We start from the raw sequence: 25345 nt of genomic DNA, 5'->3' as shown, positions 1-25345 counted from the left end.
TGAAGGGCTGCTTGAATAAGTTTGTTTTTCATTTTCATTTGTATTATTTAACACATTTCACACACCATTGATAAACTTTTCAACATTTTGCTCGTTAACTGACTTGTTACTTGAGAAATATAAGAAAATAACTGCAGATGCTGGTACAAATCGAAGGTATTTATTCACAAAATGCTGGAGTAACTCAGCAGGTCAGGCAGCATCTCGGGAGAGAAGGAATGGGTGACGTTTCGGGTCGAGACCCTTCTTCAGACTGAGAAATATTGTTGTATAAATATCTTGCAATTAATTATAAATATTCTGCTCAAGCACAGGCTAATTTAAGCACAAGCACAAATAAACTAAATAAATCAATAAATAAAAATAATTTATTCTTCACAATCTGCTTAATTATACCATACTTAATGTGAGAGAATTTTGTTTTTACACTTTAGAAGTGAACATTTAAATATGACACCAAATATCTAGAAATGTTATGTGGTGTCTGGTCTGGTTATTGTCATAAATCTGGCTCAAATAATTATATGTGCAGATTTTCTACCATATTCCAACTATTATAGCAAACTGGAAAGACGAGTACAGGGGGAAAAGGTACCATGGTGCTTTTTATTTGTTTTGTTGCAAAGTTATTAAAATGTTATCAACTATTTTATGTTCAAATTCATAAATTAAGGATAGACCATTCATAAAGCCTATTCATAAATTAAGGAATATCTGTACTGTTCAGAAATGTCAGCCTACAAACAAAAGTCTATGGAGTACAAATGAACTCCACATGTTTCGGAAACAGGTGCAAATATTTTATTAAATTATGCCCAATGCTTAAATCCACTTCGTTATGTGATTTTTTTTAAATGAAGCAGCTGTTAATCAACACCTGCATGGCATTAGTTTTAGTATCTTCAGATATTCATCCGTAAACTTAAAAAATCTAAGTATTAATTGGATTCTGAAGATTCACGATGTACTAATGCATTCTTTAATGTCATGCTCATTGTGCCTCTATTTAAATATAACTTACTTGTTTCCTAGTGGTGCATAGTCATGATCCGACCACCAATGTTGTTCTGTTGGAAGATGCAGCTGCTGTGCTAGGAGTATTAATAGCGGCCAGCTGCATGGCGCTAACGTCCCTTACAGGTAAAAAATATGTTAAAATACTCATCGTTAGTTTCTTCAATTTTCTGTATGATTAGGAATGTACATGGCTTATTTTGTGTGCATGTGACAAAGTTGTGCAGTAGGTACTTTCAGTGACCTTGAAATTATTGGAGATACCAGTATTGATTTATGTTTTAACCAACCATGTTTTGGGTTTTTATCATCACATTTTCAATGACTAAATTGGCTGGAATTTGCTGGTATGTGCCAGCAGTTTGGTATTGAACTTGCTTGTAGGTTTTGTTGCTGGTGTTTTGCCAAATGTGTTCTGTCTTGGACCCCTCACAAAATACAATCGAGAAGCGTGAATTTGCTGCAGTGACCCCGCAATTAGGCTGAGGAATTTGTCCATTAAAATCATGCCAGATTAAACCTGTCAAAAGAAAATAGTTCATTCATTGCAATAGTAGCGGGAAAAGAGTAATTGCTTATTAATTAACTTTTTTTAGAATCTATTTAATCTAGCTAAATGGTTTGAAATTTTAAATGTTTTTTAATTTTTTCATTGAACTTTAAATAATAATCCTTGAATAGTTTGTCTAGCAGAGGACATTATTTGATATAATCCTCCAACTCCCTGAAAATTAAAAATTATCTCATGAGCATTCCAATCAGGTTTCTAGATTGGCAGTCAACATGTTGCCTTGTCTCACTCCAAAATATCAACAACCTCAAAGTTAATGGAAAGACCCTTAACAGCACTGATGTGGTGGTATGTCTGGTCACCCCATTCCAGGAAAGGTCTGGTGGTTTTGGAGAGGGTGCAGTGGAGGTTTACCAGAATACTGCCTGGATGAAAGGGTTTGGTGCTACAAGGAGAGGTTGGATAGACCTTGATTGTTTTCTCTGGAATGTCAGAAGTTGAGGAGAGACTTGATAGAAATATATCAAATTATGAGGCATAGATAGGGTAGACAGTCAAACCTTTTCCCTCAGGGTGGAAATGTCTAACAAAAGTTACAATAGCAACAATGTGGGGCTGGCTCGAAGGGCAAATGGCCTCCTCCTGCACCTATTTTCTATGTTTAATAGAGGGTATAGCTATAAGGTGAGATGGGGAAAGTTCAATGGAGATATGCGGGGCAAGTTTTTGTGCAGAGTGGCGGGGCCTGGAACGCACTACCGGGGGTGGTGGAGGCAGATATGATGGTAGCGTTTAAGAAGCTTTTGGTAGGCGAATGGAAATGCAGGGAATAGAGGGTGTAGGATCATGTATAGGGAAATTAGACCAGTTTAACGTGGCATCATGTTTGGCACAAACATTGTGGGCTGAATGGCATGTTCCTGTGTTGTACTGTTCTATGTTCTCACTTTAATGAGATCCAAACAGAACACAGTCCTTCAATTTTGGTTCAGTTATTTTACAAGCAAGAGTTAACCAAAAAGTATTTCATTTTGATCAATATGCCCCACTTCTACATTGGACATTTTATTTGTACTAATAAAAACAGAAAGCAACAGAAATACTCAGCAGGTCAAGCAGCCTCTGGGAAGAACGGAGCCAACATTTAATGTCAAATATCTTTGAGAACTAGTGAACTCTGATCATTTTAATGACCCATTCATCAAACGTGCCATATATTCCCCCTTTACCTTAAGCTTACACCATCCATTTAGCCCTCAAGAATGCTGCATGATTTTGTACAGAAAGACAAACAAAACTTTTATGCTAGTATTAAAGATGGAGACTTCCCAAAGTGCAATAAAATGGAAAATTTCTCATCCACCTCCACAAGGAGATGTTAGTGAAGCTGACCATAAGCCTGCTGAGAGGCAGGTATATGAAGCTTTTTAAAGGTGGAGCAAAAGAGGCGGCGATGTTTGGGGACAAACCTCTCGAATTTGTGACCTTAGCAACCGATTGTAAAGCTGCAAATGTGGAATGATTAAAACCTGTTATGTTAGAAATCAAGGAGGGTATAGTCTACTGTAATTATTACGGACCTCTTTATAATGAATTTGGTTTTAACGGATGGAGCATCCCCACAATAATCAGACACCACTGTATCTTTAAGGACACATTTGCTAGTTAAACTGCGGGAGGTCATTGCAATTGAGAAGCAATTGATTTGATCTACACTTTTGCAATGATACTCTATTAAACAATGTAATGAGTGTTTTTCATGTGCAGTAACAAAAATAATTTTTTAGCTGTTAAAATGAACTTTGCATTTGAAAACAACTCGTTTCACGATAACTGCTAGGTGGTTGGAGCGATTCCCTTACTCGGTTACAGCAGACCATCGGTAATAACGGGCACCATTCCCTCCCCTGTGGTCCGTTATAACAAGGGTTACTGTGTTTTAAAAAAAGAGTAACATTATTTTTTACTCTGAATGGACATTAATAAAAAGTTTTCTTGTATCAGTAGGAGGCACTGTCATTCCCTTCTGTCATTTAGTTATTTTAGCTTGAACACTTTTTTCTTTATTTTATTTCCTTCCCCTTATCCCAACCTTACCTTTTGCCCCTCTCTTTGCTTAAAACCTGTGGTGTCAGTAGCTTTCTTTCCAGTTCCAATTAAAGTTGCTTTGTGGTCTGCTGTTTATTTCCAGCCAATAGACAATAGACAATAGGTGCAGGAGTAGGCCATTCAGCCCTTCGAGCCAGCACCGCCATTCAATGCGATCATGGCTGATCACTCTCAATCAGTACCCCGTTCCTGCCTTCTCCCCATACCCCCTCACTCCGCTATCCTTAAGAGCTCTATCCAACTCTCTCTTGAAAGCATCCAATGAACTGGCCTCCACTGCCTTCTGAGGCAGAGAATTCCACACCTTCACCACTCTCTGACTGAAAAAGTTCTTCCTCATCTCCGTTCTAAATGGCCTACCCCTTATTCTTAAACTGTGGCCCCTTGTTCTGGACTCCCCCAACATTGGGAACATGTTTCCTGCCTCTAATGTGTCCAATCCCCTAATTATCTTATACGTTTCAATAAGATCCCCCCTCATCCTTCTAAATTCCAGTGTATACAAGCCCAATCGCTCCAGCCTTTCAACATACGACAGTCCCCCAATTCCGGGAATTAACCTAGTGAACCTACGCTGCACGCCCTCCATAGCAAGAATATCCTTCCTCAAATTTGGAGACCAAAACTGCACACAGTACTCCAGGTGCGGTCTCACCAGGGCCCGGTACAACTGTAGAAGGACCTCTTTGCTCCTATACTCAACTCCTCTTGTTACGAAGGCCAACATTCCATTGGCTTTCTTCACTGCCTGCTGTACCTGCATGCTTCCTTTCATTGACTGATGCACTAGGACACCCAGATCTCGTTGAACTCCCCCTCCTCCTAACTTGACACCATTCAGATAATAATCTGCCTTTCTATTCTTACTTCCAAAGTGAATAACCTCACACTTATGTACATTAAACTGCATCTGCCATGTATCTGCCCACTCACACAACCTGTCCAATTCACCCTGCAGCCTTATTGCATCTTCCTCACAATTCACACTACCCCCCAGCTTAGTATCATCTGCAAATTTGCTAATGGTACTTTTAATCCCTTCGTCTAAGTCATTAATGTATATCGTAAATAGCTGGGGTCCCAGCACCGAACCTTGCGGTACCCCACTGGTCACTGCCTGCCATTCCGAAAGGGACCCATTTATCCCCACTCTTTGCTTTCTGTCTGTCAACCAATTTTCTATCCATGTCAGTACCCTACCCCCAATACCATGTGCCCTAATTTTGCCCACTAATCTCCTATGTGGGACCTTGTCGAAGGCTTTCTGAAAGTCGAGGTACACCACATCCACTGACTCTCCCCTGTCAATTTTCCTAGTTACATCCTCAAAAAATTCCAGTAGATTTGTCAAGCATGATTTCCCCTTCGTAAATCCATGCTGACTCGGAATGATCCCGTTACTGCTATCCAAATGCTCAGCAATTTCGTCTTTTATAATTGACTCCAGCATCTTCCCCACCACTGATGTCAGACTAACTGGTCTATAATTACCCGTTTTCTCTCTCCCTCCTTTCTTAAAAAGTGGGATAACATTTGCTATCCTCCAATCCACAGGAACTGATCCTGAATCTATAGAACATTGAAAAATGATCTCCAATGCTTCCACTATTTCCAGAGCCACCTCCTTAAGTACCCTGGGATGCAGACCATCAGGCCCTGGGGATTTATCAGCCTTCAGTCCCATCAGTCTACCCAAAACCATTTCCTGCCTAATATGGATTTCCTTCAGTTCCTCCATCACCCTAGGTTCTCCGGCCCCTAGAACATTTGGGAGATTGTGTGTATCTTCCTCAGTGAAGACAGATCCGAAGTAACGGTTTAACTCGTCTGCCATTTCTTTGTTCCCCATAATAAATTCCCCTGCTTCTGTCTTCAAGGGACCCACATTTGCCTTGACTATTTTTTTCCTCTTCACATACCTAAAAAAACTTTTGTTATCCTCCTTTATATTATTGGCTAGTTTACCCTCGTACCTCATCTTTTCTCCCCGTATTGCCTTTTTAGTTAACTTTTGTTGCTCTTTGAAAGAGTCCCAATCCTCTGTCTTCCCACTCTTCTTTGCTATGTTATACTTCCTCTCCTTAATTTTTATGCTGTCCCTGACTTCCCTTGTCAGCCACAGGTGTCTCTTACTCCCCTTAGAGTCTTTCCGCCTCTTTGGAATAAATTGATCCTGCAACCTCTGCATTATTCCCAGGAATACCTGCCATTGCTGTTCTACCGTCTTCCCTGCTAGGGCCTCCTTCCAGTCAATTTTGGCCAGCTCCCGCCTCATGCCTCTGTAATCCCCTTTGCTATACTGTAATACTGACACTTCCGATTTTCCCTTCTGCCTTTCCATTTGCAGAGTAAAACTTATCATGTTGTGATCACTGCCTCCTAATGGCTCTTTTACCTCTAGTCCCCTTATCAGATCAGGATCATTACACAACACTAAATCCAGAATTGCCTTCTCCCTGGTAGGCTCCAGTACAAGCTGTTCTAAGAATCCATCTCGAAGGCACTCTACAAACTCTCTTTCCTGGGGTCCATTTCCAACCTGATTTTCCCAGTCTACCTGCATGTTGAAATCTCCCATAACCACCGTAGCATTACATTTTTGACACGCCAATTTTATCTCCTGATTCAACTTGCACCCTATGTCGAGGCTACTGTTTGGGGGCCTATAGATAACTCCCATTAGGGTCTTTTTACCCTTACAATTTCTCATTTCTATCCATACTGATTCAACATCTCCTGATTCTATGTCACCCCTTATCATTCCTTACCATCAGAGCAACCCCACCCCCTCTGCCCACCTGTCTGTCTTTTCTATACGTTGTGTACCCCTGAATATTCAGTTCCCAGCCCTGGTCCTCTTGTAGCCATGTCTCAGTGATCCCTACAACATCATACTTGCCCATGACTAACTGAGCCTCAAGCTCATCCACTTTATTTTTTATACTACGCGCATTTAAGTACAACACTTTAACTTCTGTATTTACCTCCCCTCTCACATCGGTCACAATTGGCCCTGCCCTTAATTTCTTTTCCCCTCTAGAACTTCTGTTCCCATTCTTCCGAGAGTCTTTTGCAATATCTCCTTTATTCCCTTTTACCTCATCTTCATATTCACAATTTGTTAACCACTCCCCCCCACTACTTAGTTTAAAGCCACAGGTGTCACACTAGCAAACCTGCCTGCCAGAATGTTTGTCCCCCTGCTGTTAAGATGTAACCCGTCCCTTTTGTACAAGTCACCCCTAGCCCAGAAGAGATCCCAGTGGTCCAGAAATCTAAATCCCTGCTCTCTGCACCAGCCCCTCAGCCATAAATTCATACCCTCTATCTCTCTGTTCCTGGCCTCACCAGCACGAGGTACCGGTAGCAGTCCAGAGATAACCACCTTCGACGTCCTACTTCTCAGTGTTTTTCCCAACTCTCTAAACTCCCGCTGTAGCACCTCCTTCCTCTTCCGCCTGACATCATTCGTGCCCACGTGCACAACGACTTCAGGTTGATCGCCTTCCCTCACTAGGATTTTCTGAAGCCGGTCCGTGATGTGTTGAACCCTGGCACCAGGGAGGCAACAGACCATCCTCAAGTCCCTCCTGCTGCCACAGAATCTTCTGTCCGTCCCTCGGAAGATGGAGTCACCGACCACTACGGCTCTTCCTGACTTCGGTCTCCCCTGTCGAGTATCCTTGCCAACAGGTCCGCCACTCGGACTGGAAACGTCTTCTGCCCCGACAGTTCCCAAGAGGGTATACCTATTTGCAATAGGCACAGCCACTGGGGTCTCCTGTAGTCCTCGTCCACTCCCCCCTGAAACAGTCTCCCACCTTCGCTCGACCTGGACCCTTGGCGTGACAGCCTCACAATAGGTCCTGTCAAGGAAACTTTCGCATTCCCGGATGGCCCTGAGGTCATCCAACTGCCTCTCCAACTCTACCACACGTCCCTTCAGGAGCTGCACCTGGACACAGTTCTTGCAGGTGTAGCTCCCAGAAGCTCCAGCGACGTCCCTGTCTTCCCACATCCTGCAGGAAACACACTGCACCAACTTTTCCGCCATTACCTTGTGTCTTTTCTTTTATTTTGGTATCTTTCACATTAGAATTTCTGGTTTTGTAATTCAAATGTATATTTGTCAGATGTGCCTATACGAAGCACTGGCATAAATCCATTTTATGAAGTAAAATCCATTCCAATGTGCACAGAAAATTCAGAATATTTTTGATTTCTACTTTCATGTTGTGCAGATACCTGAAATTTAGGTGCAATTTTCCTAATTTTAGTTGAAATGTTTTGGTATTTGACATGATGGGATAATGGAAACAGATATTAATGTTGTATATCTATTTTTATTTAGGTAATCCATATTATGATAGTATTGGCTCTCTTGGAATCGGAACTCTCTTGGGCACTATTTCAACATTTTTGATCTATACAAATACTGAAGCGCTGATTGGGAGATCGATCCAGCCAGAAAATGTACAAAGGCTTACCGAACTTTTGGAGAATGACCCTTCAGTAAGGTAATTGGATAGAAGAGCCATTTGCTCTGCTGTACTATTCATTGTTCTATCATGATTAGCACTAAGAAAGCTTTCATTGCTGCTGAATATTTCAAGTCCAGGATCTAATAAATTATAACCTGTCTGAGAGCATTTTCTTATTTAGTACAAAGAATTGATTACTTGGATATTTGTTGGAGTCTGTACTATTTCGATCTATTTAAAATAGGACGGTACAGTGGCACGGTGGTAGAACTACTGCTTCACAACACCAGAGACCTGAGTTCGATTCTGACTACAGGCGCTGTCTGTGCAGAGATTATACATTCTCCAGGTGTTCAGGTTTCCTCTCGCATTCCAAAGACGTGCAGAACTGTAGGTTAATTGGCTTCTGTAAATTGTCCCTCATGTGTACGACATTGAATTAGTGTACGGTTGATCGATTGTTGGTGCGGACTCATTGGGCCAAAGGGCCTGTTTCCATGCAGTATCTCTAAAAGTTAAAATAATTGGCATGAAAAATGGAAAGTTCCATCATAGTCAATTGACCTTTATTGCCCATTGTTTGACCACTTGCTGCATCCAGTGAATCCATGGTACACAAGGGCAATTTGAGGATGACGTGCTATTTATGTTTTGCATGATTGGTTTTGCTTTTTAAAAAAAATTATGGAATCAGAAAAATTCTGATTGTCAACTATTTCAGTGGGAAATGGAAAAAAGGGCTTCAAAAGCAAGGTTTTGTTTTGTGCATGTTCGGAGGAATTATTTGAAAATATACTACAGAAATAGTCAAATTAGATAACATACTAACTAGTAAGCCACTAATATTTTGTAATGAAATAACACAAATAAAAATAATAAAAGTTTTTGATCCTCATTCTTTGCACAATTAATTGGAACTTGCTTGATGGGAGACCATGGATTACCAGAATGGTGATGCACACTTGATTACCCAACACAAAGCCAGATATCTGGTGCCATTTTACGTCTGATATCTTTGAAATTTAAACTGTATTGTAAAGAGGGAAAATAATGAATTCTTGAACAAATTAGAATTTGACCTTTTAGAGTCATACAGCATGGAAAACAGCCCTTCCCTGAGGCACATCACGAGGCACAAACCTCCAGACCAATAAAACAACCTTCCACCACTGCCCTTGATTCCTACAATTAAGCCAATTCTGTATCAATTTAGCTTGCTCTCCCTGAATCTCATGTGATCTAACCTTCCAGAGCAGACTACTGTGCAGAGCCTTTATCAAAGGCTTTTTTCAAGTCCATGTAGACTATATCCATGGCCTTCCTTAATCAGCTTTCTTGGTCACATCTTCAAATAATCAATTTGTGAGGCATGATCTATGCATGAAACCATGCTGACTTTCCTTAATTAACCCCTGTCTTTCCCAGTGTCCATGGCATCTTATCCTTCATAATTCTCTCCAATAACACTCCTACCGCAGATGGTAGGTTTACTTGTCTATGAGTTCCAAGGCTTTTCTTTGCAGTGCTTCTTAAAATGTGCCACAACATTAGCCATCCCCCAGTCTTCTGGCAACTCGCCCATGTGTGGCGATGATAATTCATATATTTCTTGCAATTTATTTTCTAGTGTTTCTAGCTTCCCATGACGCCGTGCTGTTCTTAGACTATATGTTTTCTCAGATATATTTCAATTGCATACCAAAACCACGACAAATATATTCTTCCACAGTAAGCTCATTGATGGCATGGGTCACATTCACAAGAGAATGGATAATTCAGAGGAAATTAATGCCTAGATATAGCTGATTCTTTCACTACCTGTTGGGAGGGGTAACTTGGGTGGAAATGAGATCGGCAATATTGCACGGCATCTGGTGTACTGGATGGGATGATTAATGGGATAAAGAGGGCCAGTTTGAAGTAAGATGGCAAAATTGAGGTTTCTGCCCGTTAGGAGACAACAGTAAGTGCCATAGTGGACTCTGAGAATGCCATTTAAGACATGGGAATACCTTTATCAAGTAAGAGGATGCAGCTAAAATTTAAAGGGAAGCAGAGATAAATTATGTAATTATGGGATGCAAAAATATAGAGATTGGGTATTATAAAGCCCCCCCCCCCCTTTACTTGGTTACTGAGGAAGTGGTTGCAGGTGAGCTTGCTGTAATCATCCTACTAAATTTGCATTGTTCTGTATAATTTTTTAATAGTAATACTGGATTTTTTTAAAAATCAGGGCTGTGCACGATGTAAAGGCCACTGACATGGGTATGAATACAGTTCGTTTTAAAGCAGAAGTTGATTTTGATGGAAGGATAGTGACAAGATCTTATCTGGAGAAGCAAGACATTGACGCAATCTTAAATGTATGTAAAATTTAAACAATGGCACTGTGGAGGAGCCATTCTACTCTAAAATTGCAATATCCAGTTCAGTTCCAGCATCTGCAAAATTTAGAAGGACGAAGTTTAATGTGCTAAAAGCAAGCTTGTAAATTATTACTTTTTGTACTGCATTTTGAACTGGATTGTCTTAATGACATACATTAATGACTTGCTTGAGCAGGATAGTACGTTCTGGCAGAATCAATGAATTGCCCTATCACCAGCATTTTGTCAACCGGTGCTGCCTTATGGCATTGATTTCGACTGGCACTTTGAATCTGACCCTGTATCTGCAAAGCACCTCATCCACTCCATGAATTTTCTACTTTTTTTGTCCTGTACTATTTGTGGAAATAGTTTTCTGATCCACATTTTTCACGCCCTTTCCCAGGTGCAAGCCAGTTTCTCCCTCTGTCGTCGTGTTGCTTCCATGACTCTATCAAGTGGCAGCAATCACAATTGTGCTTTCTTTAATCTGCCTATTTGCCTTGCATTTTGCCACATGTGCTTCCTTCTGTTGGCTATCTAACATTTCTTGTCTGGCTTTGGCTAGCTCCACAATTTTACATATGTCTACTTAAGTTCCTAGAGTTAACAATCTTGCATACTTACCATGTAATAACAAGGAACTGTTGATGCTGGCTTATACCAAGATAGACGCAAAATACTGGATTAACTCAGAGTCAGGCAACAACTGGAGAACAATTCTAGCTGCAGGAAAGAAAATCAGTTAAGGTCTGTGTCTGCCATTTCTAGATGAGTTGCATGGTGCTGGTGAAACATCATTCTCTGGGTTCTCGTTTGAGTTGGGTGTGATATTGTGCAATTATCCCCCCCATGTGACCAGTGTGCTATAATAACATACTGCATCTACTCTGTTTTATCTGTCATAGCCAGCTCAATATACTGTGAAAATGATTCTTTCCAATCTTTCCAATTTAGACAATTACGTGTCTGGGAATCCAGCAGTTGAGGCAGATTTTATTTTTTCTATTGTGCACTCTCTTACAGGCATGTGAATTTTCCGCGGATTTCCGCATTTTTTAAATCCATCTTCCGCGCTTTTTGCATGATTTCCGCGTTTTTCACTTTGCCAAGTAAATGGAGAAATCGGATCGAAAAAAAAAGGGGAAAAAAAGATGTATAGACTTGTAATAAACACTAGGGTTCCGCTAGACATCGCTAGGGGTTTTGCGAGAAATCCCCTGCGTCCTGGAAGTCTCCCCGAAAATGTGGCACCTAGGCTGAGCAAGGCAGCCAATCTCGACCTCATCGGGACTTCCATGACCAATTTGTCAATTTGGGCACTAGAGGTCGCTAGGGGTTCCGCGAGAAATCCCCCGGCGCCCCTGAAGACTCCCCGTAAATGTGGCACCTAGGCTGGGCAAGGCAGCCAATCTCGACCTCATCGGGACTTCCACAGCCGAACTGTGGGTTGAATTTGCAACCTGCGGCTGGGACTCTAGAACTCCAGCCCAGCTGGAGCCAGCAAATCTATCCCCACAGCCGACTTCCTTTGCATGCTGGATAAACCAGCAAAGCTCTGGAACCAAGAGTGCCAGAAAATCAGTGGTGGAACGGTTATGAGTAAATATTAAATTTAAGTGCAAGATTATATAACTAAATTAAGAGAGGATTAAAATATAAAACACCGCAGAAAAGCCAATTGCTGCCTTTTGGGGATGATTATCAATTAATGTGCAAATTTACTTAAATGTTATTAGTGTACAGTGACATATTCACATTATTTTGTAATGTCTGATTTTACTTTGAAATGCACTAAAAGAGGCTTGAAACTGGTAATTTTGTGTGTAAAGTTTCAAAAATATTCTGATTTTTAGACCCCCGTTGTACACATCACACAAATGCTCAGCTCTTTTCCTCTTTTTTTTTACCTCACTCACATGCCTTCTCTTAATTGAATCTCATAGCGCAGACATTTGTTGAGTTGTTATCTCAACGTCTGCCTGGCATTTGGTATTCTGATTCGGGCATAGGGTCTATATTTAATAATTTATTTGACTGGCACTTCAAATACCAAGCTGCAGTATCTCCCTTATTCTCAAAGGTACGGAAAAGGATTGATAATTTAAACTGCCAACAAAGGTACTTTATTCACATGATTATTTAGAGGCAACCTGAATCCACACAATTACTACCTTTCCAACCGCCTTCTAAAGGGCCTGTCCCAGTTGCGCGATTTTTAAGGCCACTGCCGGCGACTGTCAAAGTCGTAGCAGATCGCCGAAATTTTCTTTTACCCTATGACAATGACCACGACAATGCCGAGTCAGGTCGATACAAGTTACATTTCTTTGTGAAACTAGCACCTGGCTAAGAGATTACACCATCTTCGGAAACATCGCAAAATTCCCACGCTTAGCTGACCGTCAAACTGTTGCCTCCAATCTACCTGTCAAATGTCCTGACGGTAAATAAATTGGTTAAACAAAACTATCTTCTGGTATCTTCAAATGCCTTTTCTTAATTTAATATTACGCGTTTCTGAATGCATCTGCGACAACCTAGCAAACCTGGGGACAGCATGCGACAGCGCCCGCAATAAGCTACGATACCTGGCGACAAGCCAGCTGTCAGCGAGAATTTTTGAGCAGGTAAATTTTTTTGCCTTAAAATCTCCTAACTGAGACAGGCCCTTAAACGTTCGCTGGGGTGTCGCGGGAATGATTGTGTCAGAGAGTTGTGAATCTGTGGAATTCTCTGCCTCAGAAGGCAGTGGAGGCCAATTCTCTGAATGCATTCAAGAGAGAGCTAGATAGAGCTCTTAAGGATAGCGGATCGGGGGTATGGGGAGAAGGCAGGAACGGGGTACTGATTGAGAATGATCAGCCATGATCACATTGAATGGCGATGCTGGCTCGAAGGGCCGAATGGCCTACTCCTGCACCTATTGTCTATTGTGAGGAGCCGTCAATGAATCGTAGTGGATCTCGGCACGTCGCGGAAATATTTTCCAGATAGAAATTTCTCGGCGACAGCTGACTTGTCGCCAGGTATCGTAGCTTATTGCGGGCGCTGTCGCATGCTGTCCCCAGGTTTGCTAGGTTGTCACAGATGCATTTAGAAGCACATAATATTAAATTAAGAAAAGGCATTTGAAGTTACCAGAAGATAGTTTTGTTTAACCAATTTATTTACCATGAGGACATTTGACAGGTAGATTGGAGGCGACAGTTTGACGGTCAGGTAAGCGTGGGAATTTCGCGATGTTTCCGAAGACGGTGCCAGTTTCACAAAAAAAGTAACTTGCATCGACCTGACTCGGCATTGTCGTGGTCATTGTCGTAGGGTAAAAGAAAATTTCGGCAATCTGCTACGACTTTGACAGTCGCCGGCAGTGGCCTAAAAAATCGTGTAACTGGGACAGGCCTTTTAGACTTCTGGTTCCTAAACACCTTTGCAGCACGAAATGTAATTCATCATGTGAAATAATTATTAATGGGATGAGACTATTTAAAGAGCATATTTTGTCCTCCAGCTCATGTCACAGCTCTGTTTTTTGCTGTATGGGATGCTTTCAGTTGCTTTTATAGTTGCTTGTCTATGGTTCTGTTCTATGATCCCTGATTATTTGTTAATTGTTCCTTCTTTCAACTTTTACTGTCTTATTTCTCTTGATATCAGCCTGTATGTTATTTACATCACTGAAGATATTTGGCAGAATAATCTGGCACCATTTAAACTGCTTTGATAGTTCAAATTGAAATTTACACCCCTTCTACTTTTTTTAAAATTCTGTAGGAAATTCAACAGGTAAAATCTCCTGAGGACTTGGAAGCATTTATGCTGAAACATGGAGAGAATATTATTGATACATTGGGAGCAGAGGTTGACCGATTAGAAAAGGCACTTAAGGTAGATGCACGTTTATCCTTGTACTATGTATTTGAGCTGTGTGTATTTAAGAACCATGTGTTGGAAGGAACTGCAGATGCTGGTTTTAACCTAAGATCGACACAAACAGCTGGAGTAACAGGGGGTCAGACAGCGTCTCTGGAGAAAAGGAATAGATGATGTTTTGGGTCGAGACCCTTCAGACTCCCATATGAAGATTTTTGAGCATAAGCACTATGGCTTCCAGGGAAATTTGGAACCAGGGATTCTGTAACTTGACTTGATTAAAGAAGTAATAAAGCTGTAGCAGATTCTGACCTGCCAGAATTAAGATCCATGTCCACTTATTTTTAAATAACGTGTTGTCTACAAATTCATGAAATATCATATCTCAAATATTCAGATTCTTAACTTTTTACTAGAATGCATGTGTCTGTTGGTTTAATTCTTGTAAAGTTATTCACATTTTAAAGTTTAAAAGGAGGGGAGGGGAGGAGGGAGGAAGGGGGGAGTAAGGGAGAAGGGAGGGGAGGGTTGAGGAGAGAGGGGAGGGGGGGAGGACAGGGTGCTGCACCAATACAGGAGAGGTTTGGGCCCAATGGGTCCACTTGGTCTAGTTGCGTTATAAATGTTTTGTTCAAAGAAAGTAAATATAATTGAAACATCTTTTATTTTTACAGCAAAAGTATCCAGATGTACGTCATGTGGATTTGGAGATCTTATGAAAATGCCAGGAATATCCAATGAAAATCACAAATACAAGGGAAAAAAAACCCTCCAATGCCCACTGTACTCATTGTAAGCTAATATTATCACATGCTGTTATTTAAAACATTTAATGATACAATTTATGGAAGATTGGCTGACAAGGTTGCAGTGGTATGGAGGAGGGATCCATTGTGTTGTAACATGGTTAAAGAAGTGGTTCAAACATTGATTATTAGCAGTCCAACTATTTTGAATATCTTCCTGACTGCTATTCATTAGAATGCAGTCAGATTGTTTGTTCAGATGCCAGGCATGGTTAGGGCACGAATGAGATTGAAATAGGCAGTTTTGCCCACCTGTTCTCAAGAGTGATAGATAAACCTAACTTTCTATTGAAACAGGTTCCTTGTTTTACTGATCTAAAATTACCCTGTTTCATCTTGTTCAGGTTTGACATACTGCTAACTGAAAAGATGAAGGCTAACTTTACATGAAATCTTTTTTAATTCTGGGTCCATTGAGTTTACTAGTACAATAAGTAAATTCAAACCAAAATTATATGGAAGAAAATAAAATGAGTATCTCCATCTCTTACATGCAAAGTTTTGAGTTTCATTTCAAATCTTGAAGAATATTTAACAGTGAGAAACAAAATTATCAAACATTTAATTTTGAAGTTTAGTACTCGTACCATAATGGGAGTGTTTTCCGATTTTTGGTATGAATTTATCAAATAGTGAATCCCCTTATTTAAACTAAAATCAGAAAACAGAAGTTGACTCTCACTTTATGAAATATTGAACAAACCGAAGGATACATGATGTAGTGGTAATCTGAGAAACTCAGCAAATGCTACTCAAATTGCTTTACAGGAAGAGCTGAATTTGCCCTTGTATACATTGTGTGTCATATCCATCCACCAAAGAAAATACTTATTTATTAATGGTAATCAGAGCGTGCAAACCAGAGAACTGTGTTCAGTTTAGAAATTACAAGTTTGCTGTTACATGCAAAATCTGAAATTATCATTTGAACTTAGTGATCTAAACTATATATGTATATTTATGAAATTGAAAAATTAGTGGAATACACCAGAACTGTATATCTTTTTCTGACAGCATGGGAATTAGAACTGTTGGAATTAAAGCTGCTATAAAAGTCTTGAAGTTGATCTCATTTAAGGGTGCTAGATGATGTGGTGTTTACCAAATCCACTTGTTTCTGGGACTTGGTGAGAGTAAGAGTAATCTCTTTTTGCCAATGATAAGAGAACCAATTAAAATATCAATAGTTTTAAACAAGTTCTAAATGCCTGTAAGTTCAATACAAACTGCTGAGACGAAACAGGTGACCTCCCCCAAGCTGTTCAGCAGTTTGGGTAACAGAAATTCGCCCTTACAGAATTCATGAATCAGTATCCCAAAAATTGAGATAATGCATTTGAGATGTTTGTGAGAGTGGGTGGGAGGGAATGAATAATTTTTTTTTTCAACTCGAGTTTCTTGATGCATGTGCAGATGACGCAACCTTGCGTTAAGGAAAATCGCGATGCGGGCCAGATTCTAGGAACACAACCCTCCCACATAACATACGGGGAGAAAAGATGAGGTACGAGGGTAAGCTAGCCAATAATATAAAGGAGGATAGTAAAAGCTTTTTTAGGTGTGTGAAGAGGAAAAAAATAGTCAAGACAAATGTGTGTCCCTTGAAGTCAGAAGCAGGGGAATTTATTATGGGAAACAAGGAAATGGCAGACGAGTTGAACCGGTACTTTGGATCTGTCTTCACTAAGGAAGATACAAACAATCTCCCAGATGTTCTAGTGGCCAGAGATCCTAGGGTGACGGAGGAACTGAAGGAGATTCACATTAGGCAGGAAATTGTGTTGCGTAGACTGATAAGATAGACTGAAGGCTGATAAATCCCCAGGGCCTGATGGTCTACATCCCAGGGTACTTAAGGAGGTGGCTCTAGAAATTGTGGACGCATTGGTGATCATTTTCCAATGTTCTATAGATTCAGGATCAGTTCCTGTGGATTGGAGGGTAGCTAATGTTATCCCACTTTTTAAAAAGGAGGGAGAGAGAAAACAGGAAATTATAGACCAGTTAGTCTGACATCAGTGGGGGGGAAGATGCTGGAGTCAATTATAAAAGACGAAATTGCGGAGCATTTGGATAGTAGTAACAGGATCGTTCCGAGGCAGCATGGATTTACGAAGGGGAAATCATGCTTGACTAATCTTCTAGAATTTTTTGAGGATGTCACTAGGAAGATTGACAGGGGAGAGCCGGTGGATGTGGTGTACCTCGACTTTCAGAAAGCCATAGACAATAGACAATAGGTGCAGGAGTAGGCCATTCGGCCCTTCGAGCCACCACCACCAATGATCAATGTGATCATGGCTGATCATTCTCAATCAGTTCCTGCCTTCTCCCCATACCCCCTGACTCCGCTATCCTTAAGAGCTCTATCAAGCTCCCACATAGGAGATTAGTGGGCAAAATTAAAGCACATGGTATTGGGGGTAGGGTACTGACATTGATAGAAAATTGGTTGACAGACAAAGCAAATAGTGGGGATAAATGGGTCCCTTTCAGAATGGCAGGCAGTGACTAGTGGGGTACTGCAAGGCTCGATGCTGTGACCGCAGCTATTTACAATATACATTAATGACTTGGATGAAGGGATTAAAAGTACCATTAGCAAATTTGCAGATGATACAAAGCTGGGTGGTAGTGTGAGCTGTGAGGAAGATGCTATGAGGTTGCAGGGTGACTTGGACAGGTTGTGTGAGTGGGCGAATGCATGGCAGATGCAGTTTAATGTGGATAAGTCAATAATCAATAGTCGTTTATTTGTCACATACACATAAATGTGTAGTGAAATGAAACATTACCCTCAGTTGAACAATAAGACCAATAAGATTAATCAATAAAAATGCAATAACACATACAATCACAACTAACACCAAACAAAAAGAAACATCCATCACAGTGAGTCTCCTCCAGTCCCTTCTCACTGTGATGGAAGGCCAGAATGTCTTTTCTCTTCCCCTGCCGTCTTCTCCCGCGGTCAGGCTGTTGGAGTTGCCACGTCGGGACGGTCGGGGCTCCCGACATTGAAGCCCCCGCTGGGCGGTGAAAATCCCGCGGCTTATTCCAGGCCGCGCCGGACGGTGAAAGGTCCGCGGCGGGCCGACCCAAGCCCCGCGATTCGGGGCGGGTGAACACGCTGCCTCTGCCGCAGGTCCCGATGTCGGCCCCCACCCAGGGGCCTGCGGGCTTCCGACGTCTATGCGGCCCGCGCCGGAGCCTCCGGAGACGAGTCGCAGCCGCTCCCGCAGCATCTGAAGGCGGCCAGCGCCGCAGTTGGTGAGTCTGGGCCGCGGACTCTGCGAACCAGAGCCCCAGGTGGTCCCAGGTGCATGGCCGATGGTAGGCCGCAACGGGAACGGAGACACGACACAGAAACGAAGGTCGCGTCTCCGTTCGGGAGAGAGAATTTTACAGTTCCCGTTCCCTCCCACCCCCCCCCCCCCCCCCCCCCCCCAAATATAACATACAAACCCTACACCATATTAAAACTACAATTCAGACAAAAACAACAAAAAACACAAAAGACAGACGGACTGCAGGCAAGCCGCAGCTGCGACGGCAGCGCTGGCTCCTCCTGTATGTTCCTGTATGAGGTTATCCACTTTGGTGGTAAGAATAAGAAGGCAGATTATTATCTGAATGGTGTCAAGTTAGGAAAAGGGGACATACAACGAGATCAGGGTGTCTTAGTGCATCAGTCACTGAAAGAAGCATGCAGGTACAGCAGGCAGTGAAGAAAACCAATGGAATGTTGGCCTTCATAACAAGAGGAGTTGAGTATAGGAGCAAAGAGGTCGTTCTGCAGTTGTATAGGGCCCTAGTGAGACCACACCTGGAATACTGTGCAGTTTTGGTCTCCAAATTTGAGGAAGGATATTCTTGCTATTGAGGGCGTGCAGCTTTGGTTTATTCGGTTAATTCCCGGAATGGCGGGACTGTCATATGTTGAAAGACTGGAGCGGCTAGGCTTGTATACACTGGAATTTAGGATGAGGGGGGATCTTATCGAAACATCTGATTATTAAGGGGTTGGACACGTTAGAGGCAGGAAACATGTTCCCAATGTTGGGGTATTCCAGAACCATGGGCCACAGTTTAAGAATAAGGGTAGGCCATTTAGAACGGAGATGAGGAAAATCTTTTTCAGTCCGAGAGTTGTAAATCTGTGGAATTCACTGCCTCTGAAGGCAGTGGAGGCCAATTCTCTGAATGCATTCAAGAGAGAGCTAGATAGAGCTCTTAAGGATAGCGGAGTCAGGAGGTATGGGGAGAAGGCAGGAAACGGGGTACTGATTGAGAATGATCAGCCATGATCACATTGAATGGTGGTGCCGGCTTGAAGGGCCAAATGGCCTACTCCTGCACCTATTGTCTATTGTCTATTTCAGTATATTTGGTATGTATACGTGAAATTTGGTGTCATATTTTGAGACTGGAATTAAGGTCAGCATTGAGAAAATTTACCCTGTAATCGCAACAGAAGTTAATTGGTATGCCAAAATCTTCAATTTTTCAAAAATGCATTACGCATTGAGTGTTCAATAATATTTTCTATTGCATAGGCAATTTTTGCATGTGCAAAATATTTGAAATCAATTTTTTAAAAAATCATAGATATTCTACAGTTTTTTGTTTTCTATTAAGCCAGCCTTGAGTGAAAAGGCTAGAATGATATAAAAGAGGATTTGTTAATGATTTGTGCGTTTAAACTCACCAAAATTGTTGTTCTAGAGACAAATGGTAGTTATTTTGTGACACGTTATACAGATCATTTAAGAGAAATAATTTAATCTTGCACTGTTTCACGATATGTATATAAACCACATTTGGTTGTAGAAAATGCTGACTGGATTTCTGGACACAATGGATTGCCTTGATTATTAATTACCATAAACTGCTCAGTGAGTGATTCTGTTTTCTCAACCCCCACAACCTCCCCTGATGCACCTTCACAAAAACAATTTTCAAAATTAAAATACATTTAGCTTTTCCCCCTAATAAGTTGGGTCAGTTTTGAAAAATGATCAATGAATAACTTGGAACCTTAATTAACTGTAACCCATTAATAATGCACAACATAATATTTCACACTTTATTTGCTTCAAGTTGTAAATAAACTAACATAAAAATACAGACAGCAACAATGTTATGGCTAAATGCAAAAGCATCCATGTCTTGTTTGAACTTTTTTTTTAAAGTCATGATAAGAATGCAACACAGCAGCCAATGCCTTGCTCGGAGTAAAATATCTTTTATCATCTTTGTCAATTATAACAGACGTTACAATAAGCTGATTTTTTTTTTCCTTCATCAGTTTACAAGTGTAAACGACCTCAATATTTCTAATTTTCTGCTCATTCGTCTTATTGGAAATGCATTACTTTCTAAAGATCTCAATGTTTAAAGCTGGATAAATGCTTTCCCAAATTTTAATCCAAGTGCAGACAATACATGGGTTCTCGGTGTCGTGAGTTGCATTTAGATGTGTTTGTTAACTCCTTTCTCGACAGCCAATGCACTTATTTTCTCGTGTAATCCTAAAATGGTTTGTTCATTCCCACGTTGAGTGGCTGTAAAATTCCTATCACACATTGACGGGCGTTGTAATCGTTTGGTCTTATCTGTGCAGAATTCCAGTTCTGATTCTAATCATATAGATGATCACTGAACTAAAAATCAATATTGTCTCTTTTTTAGGATTAAGGCTTCTATCTAGTCTATCCCATGCAGTTCTTAACTAGTTATTAATTTCTTATTCTTGTATCTATCCCTGATGTTCTTGTATCCAGGCACCATCAGTGAATTGCTCTTTTTGCAAAACAGGAAGCTTTTAGCAACACTTTTCCCCTGTTGTTGTTAATACTGCAATAAAAACAGATGCACGAAACACTCAGCAGGTCAGGTAGCATTTGTACAAAAGAGAAAGTGTTAAAAAAACAAACTGCAAGTGGAATTCTGTAGGTAAGGCATCTGTGGGGGGAAATGGACAGCTGACATTTTGTGTCAAGACATCAGACAACAGCAACAGACAATAGGTGCAGGAGGAGGCCATTCGGCCCTTCGGCCCTTCGACCTTTTTTGTTCCAATTTTCAGCATCTTCAGTCTTTTCTGTCTGGAGAAATAATTAAAATTTCAGGTGGAAGATTTTGTTAAAGAAAGAAAAGTTCTAAGTTGCAGAGTAGAAATAAACATAGAATAGTACAGCACAGGAACAATGTTTATGCCAAGTTAAACTGATTTCATCTGCCTGTATGTAATCCACATTCCTCTACTCCTTAAACTTCCATGTGCCTATCCAAACGCCTCTTTAACACTACTATTGTTTATACCACCGACAGCCCGTTACAGGTCCCGACCACTGTGTGTAAAAAGAAAACTTGCCCCGTGCATCTTCATTAAACTTTCCCCCCTCACCTTTGCAGCTGTGCCCTCTAGTGTTGGACATTTCCACCCTTGGAAAAAGTTTCTGATTACACCCAATCTATGCCTGTCAGTAATTTTATATGCATATATAGTCTCTCTCAACCTCTGATGTTCCAGAGAATCCTCTCCTTTTAGCTGAAACCCTCTAATCCAGGCAGCATTCTGCTAAACCGCCTCTGCACCCTCCAAAACCTCCATCTTTCCTGTAATGGCCTGAGCAGATTTGCACGCAATACTCCAAATGTGGCCTAACCAAAGTCCTATGGAGCTACATCGAAATGAATGACACAAAAGGAATTGAGGAATGAGACTGCAGTAACTGAAGTTTTGAGCCTCCACATTTGCCGCCTGACCCACTGAGATACTACAGCACTTAGTTTTCAATACAAAAGGAATATCTCAATAATAGGTTGCTTCAATGGCACCAATTCTGTTGCTTTATCAGAAGTCCTCCTTTGTTCAATTAATTAAACTTTACACTTTGTTTTGTAAAGGTCTGGCACCTCCTAATGAGCTGTTTTGAGCTATCAATTATTTGATTTTGAACTAATGGGCTTCACAAACAAGCTATTATTTGTATTAAGGGTAAAACAATGTTAATTATGCCCTTTTTTTAGCATCAATCAAACAATGTTAAAGAATAATTTGCATTCAGCATCAGTGATGACAAAGATGAGTGTGTTATAGGTGTTTCATTCAAGTCAAGTTTATTTGTCACACATACAAGATGTGCAGTGAAATGAAAGGTCACCCACAGTCCAGCAATAGAGCAATAAAAATAAACAATTTCACACACAATCACAACCAACACAAAACAAAAAAAAAGAAACATCCATCACAGTGAGTCTCCTCCAGTCACCTCCTCACTGTGATGGAAGGCCAGAATGTCTTTTCTCTTCCCCTGCCGTCTTCTCCCACGGTCAGGCTGTTGAACTTGCCACGTTCCAGGCCGCGCCGGACGGTGAAAGGCCTCAGCGGGCCGACCCAAGCCCCACGATCTGAGGGGGCGAAGACGCTGCTGCTGCACGTCGGGGCGGTCGTGGCTCCCGACATTGAAGCCCCTGCCGGGCAGAGAAAATCCCAAGTAACAGCCGCTCCCGCAGCGCCACCACAGCCTCCGAAGGTAGAAAGAAAGTACAGATTCACTTGAATAGACCTGCGAGCCATCCACTTTTAAAATTTCTTAAATCAACGCAATTCAAGTATTCATTTATTGATGAAATTTGGTTTGTTTTAAGGCAATGAGAATTTTAATTAAAAGTTGACAGAATGGACTGCAGATGGTGTAATCTGGAGCAAACAACAAGCTGCTGGAGGAACTCGGTGAGTCAGACAGTGTCTGTAGAGGGAGAGGAGGGGTCTTGACCCAAAACGTTTACTGGCCATTCCCTTCCAAATACTGCTTGACCTGCTGAATGCCTCTTTCTACCTGGATTGGTGTAATTGATAGGTTGGATTTTTATTGGTACACCTGTGTTTCAGTGTCTCAAGGAAATTAGTAGCAAATTATTTGTTGGATACTTGTTCTGTTAGTGTGTGTGTGTGTGTGTAAATATATGCACAGTATATATTTCCATGTCCTTTGCTTCTAAATTGTGTGTTTCATTGTGCATTCCTAAATTTATTTCTTTTAATTTAGCATTCAAAGGTGCTAAGTAAAAGTTGTAATAAATAGATGAAAGGACCTTGAAATCCTATTTTGAAGAAACTGAAAATATTGGAGAGTCACGTTATTTTTGTGAATGTCCTGCACAGCCTTTAAGATGGAAGGTGTGCATATAGTCCCAGTTTTGAGACGAGTTAAGGTTGTTCTGAAGTTGATCTGCATGTAATTATTATTGCAATATACTATAATTATAATCGGCTGATCCTGAAACAAAATGGTTAATGATTCCATGAGTAAGGAATGTTATTGCAATTCACTTCAAAGCCATGCAAATATCATCTATAAGTCTACAATCAATGCAAAGCCCAAACCTTCTGGAACAGATGCTAAAGCTGCCTTATAAATGGAGTGCCACACAGTATTTAATTTTGAATATAAGAATCCTTGACAAATAATGATCAGTTTGCACATACAATTACCCAGGCAAAAAAGGATGTTTTAAAACAAAGTTGTTCAGGAATGTACGACTCAAAGTATGACTTAAATAATAAATTGTTATTAATTAGGTACCAGATTCATGAATACGTATTACTTGAACTAAGAATCAGTTTCCCTCATTTCCAGTTACTTGCAGGTTTGACAGGCATTTTTAATATTTGTTTTTGGGCACGTTTGTTAGAGTAGGCATCAATTTTATTTGATATGGCAGGAGGGTTTGAGTATAATGTAATACAGAAGCAAAATAATTGTTTTTAGTATGAAATTTAGACCAGATTGAAAATGAAGTTATGACTCGATAGATATTGGAAATGTCAATAGCTGGGAAATTTCTTGGAGTTGCTTCTGCTCTGCTGGTGTTACATTTGGGTGGAAACCTGCCAATTATTTCAAGTACTGACAGAGCAGGTGCAGCTCCAGGCATTTCTTGACTCTTGTATTATTTACTAATCTCTCAAGAACTAATCATTTATGAAATATGTTCTTCTGGGTTAATACTGTAGAATAGAGCATTATATTTAATTGTATTTAGAACCTAAACTTATTAAAAACTTTGAACGTGTGACCAATTTTTGTTTTTTAAATTGTGCATTTTTACCAAGGACATTTATCTAATAGAGTTTTTGGAAAGTGTAAATTCTGCTCTTTGGATCTTATCATTGAATCTGAATTTGCCTCTGATGTTCTATTATCTGATAAATTTGGGGCCAAATATGTGAATGCATACCTAGCAATAATATAGAATGGAGTATTTTAATTGGATTGAATTTTGGTGCAGGTTGTGATTAGAGATAACATTTTACCGTAATCAGAATAGAACAAATACACAAATGTTATTTTGGCTTTCTGATACCGGTGAATTCGGAAACAAAAATACGGACTGAAGTGGGAAAGATTAATACCAGTAAAATGGGTCTAAATATAAATAAATATCATGCAAAGGAAGAGGAACTGGATTACAGCAATCAGAATAAAAAGATTTCCGATAAACATGTAAAGTTGGGAATATGTGACAAAATGTATGATGATCACTGAGACCTGCACCACTAATTATGTTGCTATTGACAAAAGTATTTTAACATCTCTTGATAGAGAAAAGAAACCCTTGAATATATATAGCACTTCTCACGATCACAAGTTGTCCTAATGCACATTAGAACTAACAAAATTCTCCTAAGTATAATCATTGCTGTGATACAGTCACAAAGTTGTGCATGATAATTTGTAGCAACGGCTTGTGATAGAAAAGCTGTTTTCCCTCTCACAGTACAATTGATTAAGTATTGGTTGAGGATACCAGGGCCAACGTGTGCCCTTGAAAATAGTGGCATGGGATCATTTTGCTCACTTGGACGGACTTCTTTTATTGTCTCATCTGTAACAGGCATTTTCAATAGTGCAACATTCATTCAGTATTAAAATGCAAAATGCTGGAGGCATTCAGTGGGTCAGGTTGTATCTGTGGAGAGAATGGACAGATAACGTTTCAGTTTGAAGAAGGGTCTTGACCTGAAACTGGACCTGTCCATTCCTTCCACAGATGCTGTATGACCGACTGAGTTCCTCTAGCATTTTGTGTTTTGCTCAAGATTCCATCATCTGCAGTTTCTTGTCTCCATTCAGGAGAGTCAATCAAGGTTTAGTTCCATGAATTAAT

General features: G+C 40.6%; 1 protein-coding gene across 2 annotated transcripts in view; it reads left to right on the top strand.

The window, feature by feature from the left end:
• The window catches only part of slc30a9 (solute carrier family 30 member 9), an 82856-nt gene that overhangs the window by 51193 nt on the left and 6318 nt on the right, over positions 1–25345 (top strand). The window contains exons 15-19 of one of the 2 annotated variants that reach the window (XR_013547264.1): positions 1033–1140; positions 7986–8151; positions 10352–10481; positions 14262–14375; positions 15035–15152. Coding sequence is in view for 1 of the 2 variants with exons in the window: in XM_078399237.1 (XP_078255363.1) it covers positions 1033–1140; positions 7986–8151; positions 10352–10481; positions 14262–14375; positions 15035–15079 (563 nt within the window). In the remaining variant the exon portion in view is untranslated. Of the gene's footprint in view, positions 1–1032; positions 1141–7985; positions 8152–10351; positions 10482–14261; positions 14376–15034; positions 16224–25345 lie in introns of those variants that run through there. The other variant, XM_078399237.1, reaches the window with a different exon arrangement.

This window comes from Rhinoraja longicauda, chromosome 1, assembly GCF_053455715.1.
Source record: "Rhinoraja longicauda isolate Sanriku21f chromosome 1, sRhiLon1.1, whole genome shotgun sequence".
Taxonomy (NCBI): Eukaryota; Metazoa; Chordata; class Chondrichthyes; order Rajiformes; family Arhynchobatidae; genus Rhinoraja; species Rhinoraja longicauda.
This window is presented reverse-complemented; position numbering and strand designations above follow the sequence as displayed.